The following is a 7,601-nucleotide window of genomic DNA, read 5'->3' on the forward strand; positions in this document are numbered from 1 at the left end:
ACCGTGTGGCCGAGTGAGACAATGGCAGCACATCCCACCCTCTTGCATTTCCAACACCCCACAGATGAGTGTTAGGGGTTAGCGTTATCTAAAATGTTAATGACATTAGAATAATTATATAATAAAAAAATTGTTTTATAAAAATTGTTTTATAGATGTTTTTATATAAAAGTTTATATAATTTTAATTACAAAGCGATTTTATTTTTAGCTAAATATTAAAAATTTATAAAAAAAATTATTCTGAAAGAAAATATTGAGTCCATCTCTAAAATATATATATACATGCATATGACCTGCGTTTTCATAACATATCGTTCAATAAAATACATTGGTCAAACTTACAACTCTGATTGTTTAGTTATTTATTTTAATATGAAAAAGATCTAACAAATTCTACCTACTCCAGATAGACAATTTTTTACAATTAAAAAAGATTTAATTTAATGGGCTCGATTCGATAGCCGGCCATGGTGACACCGAAATATTAATTTTCAGATGTTGCTGGCCTCGTCATTAGCACTGAACGGGTCTCCTTTCACAGATTATAAAAAGAGAGCAGTACAGTACAGTTTCTCAGGTTTTTAGCCTTCTGTATTCCACAGATTATAGAAAGAGTCAGGTACACATTCTCAGGGTTTGAGTCTTGTGTACTTCACAGATTATAGAAATTGTCAGGTACAGTTTCTCAGGGTTTAAGTTTTCTGGACTTCACAGATTGGAGAAAGAGTCAGGTACAGTTTCTCAGGGTTTGAGTCTTCTGTATTTCAAAGATTACAGAAAGAATCAGGTACAGTTTCTCAGGGTTTGAGTCTTGTGTATTTAACAGATTATAGAAAAAGTCAGGTACAGTTTCTCAGGGTTTTAGTCTTCTGTATTTCACAGAGAAAGAGTCGGATACAGTTTTTCAGGGGTGAAGTTTTTTGTGTGTAAGAAAGAAATCAAACATTGTTATTGTAAAAAAATTTGAAATTCTTTTGCTTAGATTTTCAGGGTAAAAAAATTTGAAATTCTTTTGCTTAGATTTTGAAATTTGAAAGTCTTCTGTATTTCACAGAGAAAGAGTCGGATACAGTTTTTCAGGGGTGAAGTTTTTTGTGTAAGAAAGAAATCAAACATTGTTATTGTAAAAAAATTTGAAATTCTTTTGCTTAGATTTCTGTCACTTTTAATTATCTAAACAATTCCTCTGCCTCAGTGGAGAGCCCGAAACAATGGCGGCTATAAAGGTACATGGTCATCACTTCTCCACGGCCACGGCTATGGTGCTATGCTGTTTAAATGAAAAGGAAGTTGAATGCGATTTCGTCCTCGTCGACCTCAATGTTGGCGCTCAGAAGCAACCCCAATATCTGGTTCTGAATGTAAGCAAAACCCTACTCATTTTTCATTTTTCATTTAATTATTTTTCATTTTTCATTTAATTCTTTTTTATTTTAAGTAACATGTCAAAGGAGTCTGTTCACAATAAACATTCTCAGTCTGCTCTTTTCTTCTTGTGCTCTAGCCATTTGGGTTAGTACCTGCTATCGAAGATGGAGATCTGACTTTATTTGGTAACTTATCTATCCATTTACTTTTACTCAGAGCATTGTTATGCTGTGGCAGATTTTATTTATTGGTTCTGAATGTAAGCAAAACCGTACTCATTTTTCATTTAATTATTTTTCATTTTTCATTTAATTTTAAGTAACATGTCAAAGTAGTCGGTTCATAATAAACATTCTCAGTTTTCTTCTTGTGCTCTAGCCATTTGGGTTAATACCTGCTATCCAAGATGGAGATCTGACTTTATTTGGTAACTTATCTATTATTATGCTGTTATGCTGTGGCATATTTTATTTATTTAATAATTGTGTAGCAAAGTTGCCATTGTTAGGTTGGTTGCAGATTTTATATATTTAATAATTGTGATAGCAAAGTTGATTGTTAAATTTATTATTAATATAAAATCAAATTAACTGTTAAAATTTATTCTATATTTATTTAATTTGAAATTTGAAAATGGTTGTTAGTTTTTTAGTCAGTAGGAAGACATGTATTGTTATATTAATATTTTGATTTGGTTAAATTATTAGTTGTTTTAGCATTCCAGATTTTGACAATTTATAATTTTTTTATGGTATTTTTTTTATGTAACATAACATAACAAGAGTAGGGATCTATCTTAACTTTCCATCTATCAGGATAGTCTAACATAATATCAGCTTAGATCCATCTTAACTTTGTATCTGTTAAAGACCTAAAAGATTAAATCTCTTAATATGTAAACATTTTTCAGTTAAAACTTGAGAAAAATTTTACATGTCTAGATATTTGATCCCTCTTCACTCTTCATAAATCTAAAATAAAAAATAAATTTAAACATGACAATTTATAATTTTTTTATGGTATTTTTTTATGTAACATAACATAACAAGAGTAGGGATCTATCTTAACTTTCCATCTATCAGGACAGTCTAACATAATATCAGCTTAGATCCATCTTAATTTTGTATCTGTCAAAGACCTAAAAGATTAAATCTCTTAATATGTAAACATTTTTTAGTTAAAACCTGAGAAAAATTTTACACGTCTAAATATTTGAGCCCTCTTCACTCTTGATAAATCTATAAATCTAAACAAGTTACAAAATTCACTGTAACCATTTTTTTGATTTTATTTATCATAAAATCAAGAGTCACTCACATTATCTTATAACTTTATAATTCTTGTATTATGAATACTCATGGCAAAATGTTTCCGCGTGGTAATGAATTAACAGAGTCGAGAGCCATCGTCAAGTATTTGGCCAAAAAGTACAAGGAACAGGGCACCGATCTCCTGGGAAACACGCTGGCCGAGCAAGCTCTGGTTGAACAGTGGTGTGAAGTGGAAGCACAGTCATTCTATTCCCCCGCTAATACCATTTTGTTTGAAATTTTCCTCTCTCCATTGTGGGGAGGCAGCACAGATGAAGCAGCTGTGGAAATCAATATTGGGAAGCTGAACAAAATACTGGATATTTATGAGGAGAGGCTGTCGAAGAGCAAGTACTTGGCGGGTGATTTCTTCAGCTTGGCAGATCTACAACATCTGCCATGGACACAATACCTGGTTACAATTTGCAAGAAGGGTGATATGATATCCTCGCGAAAGCATGTGAAAGCATGGTGGGAGGACATCTCCTCTCGCCCTGCCTGGAAGAAAGTTGCAGGGAACATGCGAAATTGAGATTAGATTCAGGAAGTTAGACAGAGCAGGCAATACATACATGTTATAGAAGTGAGATTAGATTCAGGAAATTCCACAGTTATGTAATGTCAGTTGGAGTTATATATGGCTAGTTTTTTGTGTGTTATATTTAAACGATTGATTTACGAGGAATGATCGGAATTTCTTTGAAAAGAAAACATCCCCTTTTTATTTAGTTTAGTGTGAATACGAGTAAAGTAATAAACATATTTGATTGTACTTTTTTGTAAACATAATTTTTTATTTATTATTTATTTTTATTGAGTCGAAGGCATCTTTTTGTTATAGAAAAAATGATGTATTGTCCAATTATATTATTGTTATTGTTATGTTTTCCAAATATTTTGACCCTACCAAATTAACATTAACCATTGTATTTATTTAACCATCCATAATATTTGTTTGGAAGTACAGGTACACAGTTGACAAGTTGACAACACAACCAGGGAAGTAAGACTGATCTGCTTTCCATAACATCACTTGTTCTTTTTTCCTTGTATACTGATATTTGTTTGTTTGTACATGATATATGCTGAATACTGGATAGACAAATCCATATCCTCACTATGCTCTACAACATAGAGTTTTATATTATGAAGAATTCTGGATACATGAGGGATTAGCACTATATATTTTGGCATGTTAGACATATATCTGTTTATATATATTTTGAGAAATATGGATGATATCAAGAGAAATGTACTGGTTTTTATCATATAATAAAATCCAGTGTTGTTTGAAAAAAATGAAAAAAAAATTATTAAAAATATAAATTTTCAATTAATTTTCTTTTTTTCTAAAGATTATGTGTTTTTCTAAAGATTATGTGTTATTTGAAGAGATTAGCACGTTTTTATTGGAAAAAGAGTTTGGAAAAATATTTACAGTAAGGATAGATAAACTAATAGATCTTGTTTTGTAAAAAACTTAAAATTGTTTAATATACCTAAAATTTATTTAGGTTATGATTTGGAAGGTTATTGACTTTAATTGAATAGTCAAAGGAATGGATTTATATTTGCCATTTAATTGAATAATTAAAGGGGCACTGCTATTAACAATCTCTAAGTAATATTTCTTTGTTACTCATTGTCTTAACAAGTCCAAAAGCTTAAAATAATATTTGGTTCATGTTCATTGATAAACTGATATGATAAAATTGTAGTCATAATTTCATGTAAATTTGACACTAATATAAAAATGCTATCAAACCTTTAAGTTTTTAATATCTTGCATGTCATTAGTTCTATAGATTTATTAGCTATAGTTTATATTGCATTTTTAACTATTATTTAGTTATTAGATTTCAATACATATAGAAAAAATCAAATCAACATAGGAGAAAGTTGCTTTCTTTTTTTTTCTTGCAAAATACCACGAGAACAAAACTCCTTTTTATTAAAGGCTCACATGGAGTTAAATTAAATGTCACCCACCATTGATTTGGTATTAAGTGCCACACACCACAAAAAATTCTTGTAATTCAACCAATCAATGGATCTAATAAACAATCTTTAAATATGAATAAGTGTGAAGGGTTAATGAGTGAGCAGTGGATCTCAAAGGAGGAAAAGGAAAGACAGGTAGCTCTCTAGAGTAAGGGTGAAGGTTGAGATTTGTTAGGTAGCAGGGTTAATGTTAAATTTGGATTGCTCAGGTGATATCATTCCATTCTTTTATTCATATATGAAATTTTTAAAGAGCTCATTCACCTAGTGATTTAAAGCTTTAACAAATCACATAAATAAACTTACATATCTAAGGAGTATAACCCACTGCTTAGTGATTTAAAGCTCTAACAAAATCACTTAAATAAATAACCAGTGCAGCCAAATTAGATAAACTGGCTTAGATCCATCTTAACTTTGGATCTATCATGTACTAAGAGGAATCAAATCTCTCAAGGTACAAACCTCTTTTTTGAGTGAAAAACTTGAGGAAAGGTTTGCACCTCATAGATTTGATCCTTTTGAGTGCTTGATAGATTCGGAGTTGAAATGAATCTAGGTTGGTGTAACTAGAGTAGCTATATAAATTAAATGGTTGATAAATGTTGAGACATCATGATAAATTTATAAATTATAAATTTATTTTAAATTATTATTATTATTAATTATAAAAGGAATCATAAGTTAAAGATATATACATTTCAAAAAGTATGTAACAATATTCTTAACCATGGTGATTCATTCCCACACTACCATGGAGATTCTTAATTTGTTAATATTGGTTACAGTAACTTGGGCCAATACCATCGCTTATCAATACCACACGTGAAAAAGCCATAACTTATTTCATATAACAATTGTTCATATGCCTTCTTTTTAATTAATCTATTTAACTAAAAAAGAAAGAGAATAACTACTTTTGAGATAAATCTCAAACTTTGATTTGTGACTATTATTCAAAATATTGTAGAATACTTTATAAAGGTTAAATATCTACCATCCACCTAATAATTATTGATAATTAAATTAAAATGATGGAAGTTCTATTTCAAGGCCCATGAGGTGTACACCAATTTGATTATGTGATATTTAGTCTTTGCTAGAAGATAATCTAATGCATATTTTCACCATTGCTCATATTGCTATAAATTTTCAGAATAAAACTATGTGGATGATTTGTGTGTCCAATGTTATAGGTGGACACTCCTTTCACTCTCCTTCTCCTTGAAAAAAGTTTCAATTTTTCTTAAGCTCCTTACTACATTCCTACTTTATTCTACTTAAGTTCCTTTTCATGTATTCTTTTTTATTTTAAGCAACATGTCAAGTAGCGTGTTCACAATAAACATTCTTAGTTTGTTGTTTTCTTGTTGTGCTCCAACCATTTGGGTTAGTACTTGCTATCCAAGATGGAGATCTGACTTTATTTGGTAATTTATCTATCCATTTACTTTTATTCACAGTTTTGTTATGTTGGTGGCAGATTTTATATATTTAATAATTATGAAGAAAAGTTGATTGTTAAATTTATTATTAATATAAAATAAAATGAAACCAAATTAATTGTTAAAATTTATTCCATATTTATTGAACTTCAAAATTGTTTCTTGTTTTTTCAACGGGTATGGAAGACATATTCTAATGTTATGTATATATTTTGACTTAGTCAAATTATTAGTGGTTTTAGCACTACAGATTTTGACAATCCATGGTTTTTCTCATGGTATTTTTCTCTAATGTAGCATAACATAACATCAACCGAGATCCATGTTAACTTCCATCTATCAAGACACCTTAACATAACACTAGCCTAGATCCATCTTAACTTTGGATCTATCAAGGGCCAAGAGAATTAAATCCCTTAAGGTATAAACCTTTTTTGAATGCAAAATTTGAAGAAAGGTTTACACCTCCAGATATTTGGTCCCTATTTGCGCTTGATAAATCCAAAGTTAAAGATAGATCTAAGCTGGTTACAAAATCAATTGTTAAACATGGAAAGATAAGATTGTTAAAATTTATATATTTTATTTAACATAAAATCAAGTGTCACACACATTATCTTATAACTTTATAGTTCTTGTATTATGAATACTCATAGCAAAATTTTTCTGTGTGGTAATGAATAACAGAGTCGAGAGCCATCGTTATTGGAAAAAAAGTACGAGGGGCAGGGCACTGATCATCTGGGAAACACACTAGTAGAGCAAGATTTGGTTGAGCAGTGCTGTGAGGTGGAAGCACAATCATTATATTCCCCTGATAATACCATTTTGTTTGAAATATTCCTCTCCTCATTGTGAGGAGTCACCATAGGTTAAGCAACCATGGAAATCAATATTAGGAATTTGAACGAAGTACTGGATATTTATGAAGAGACATTGTCGAAGAGCAGATATTTGGTGGGAAATCTCTTCAACTTAGCATATCTACAACATCTACCATGGACATAATACATTGTCACAATTTGCAAGAATAGTGATATTATATCCTCCCGAAAGCATGTGAATGCATTGCGGGAGGACATCTCCTCTCACCCTGCCTAGAAGAAAATTGCAAAGAACATGCAAAACTGAGATTAGATTTAGGAGTTAGACACTGCAGGAAATATATACATGTGATAGAAGTGAGATTAGATTGAAGAAATTCCATAGTTATGTCATGTTAGTTGGAGTTATGTATCGCTAGCTTTTTTTGTGTTATATTTCAACTATTGTTGTTTTTCGTAAGTCAGAGTAAAAACCTTATATTACGATAGAACAAAAATTTACATCATAGTTTTTTGGTCTACCAGACTGGAAACCAAACCAGTTGTAGTAAAATATAGCCTTGTTCTAGAACTTAACCAAACTTTCCCAAAGGTTTTTATGTCTATGGTATTTCCTAGGCATATCAACAAAATTAACTTTTCTACTGTTAC

General features: G+C 30.4%; 1 protein-coding gene and 1 pseudogene across 11 annotated transcripts; both read left to right on the plus strand.

Annotated features, from left to right (window-relative positions):
* Positions 1-390: 390 nt before the first annotated feature.
* LOC149184440 (glutathione S-transferase F9-like) lies at positions 391-3,485 on the plus strand. 11 transcript variants are annotated; one of them, XM_089417482.1, is made up of 7 exons: positions 392-621; positions 717-789; positions 885-928; positions 1,198-1,363; positions 1,507-1,629; positions 1,749-1,797; positions 2,764-3,485. In XM_089417482.1, the coding sequence occupies exons 4-7, from the start codon at positions 1,214-1,216 to the stop codon at positions 3,210-3,212; spliced, it is 771 nt and encodes a 256-aa protein (XP_089273608.1). In that variant the 5' UTR covers positions 392-621; positions 717-789; positions 885-928; positions 1,198-1,213; the 3' UTR covers positions 3,213-3,485. The 11 variants fall into 11 exon arrangements, with proteins under 11 accessions (XP_089273604.1, XP_089273609.1, XP_089273610.1 ...); XM_089417478.1 differs by having other exon boundaries at positions 391-789; positions 885-926; XM_089417483.1 differs by having other exon boundaries at positions 391-733; positions 885-926.
* Positions 3,486-5,230: 1,745 nt separating this feature from the next.
* LOC149184441 (glutathione S-transferase F9 pseudogene) lies at positions 5,231-7,257 on the plus strand (annotated as a pseudogene).
* Positions 7,258-7,601: the final 344 nt, after the last annotated feature.

The sequence above is a fragment of the Pinus tabuliformis genome, chromosome 3_2 (genome assembly GCF_031772625.1).
Source record: "Pinus tabuliformis cultivar Carrire ecotype Pingquan chromosome 3_2, CPIR1, whole genome shotgun sequence".
Taxonomy (NCBI): Eukaryota; Viridiplantae; Streptophyta; class Pinopsida; order Pinales; family Pinaceae; genus Pinus; species Pinus tabuliformis.

What these genes read in the sequence shown, in the direction of transcription:
- LOC149184440 (XM_089417478.1), top strand. Translation starts at nt 1,214, where the DNA reads ATGGCGGCTATAAAGGTACATGGTCATCACTTCTCCACGGCCACGGCT. An exon ending in CCCAATATCTGGTTCTGAAT is followed by an intron (nt 1,364 to 1,506) that starts GTAAGCAAAACC and finishes CTTGTGCTCTAG; the next exon opens with CCATTTGGGTTAGTACCTGC. An exon ending in TGGAGATCTGACTTTATTTG is followed by an intron (nt 1,798 to 2,763) that starts GTAACTTATCTA and finishes ATGAATTAACAG; the next exon opens with AGTCGAGAGCCATCGTCAAG.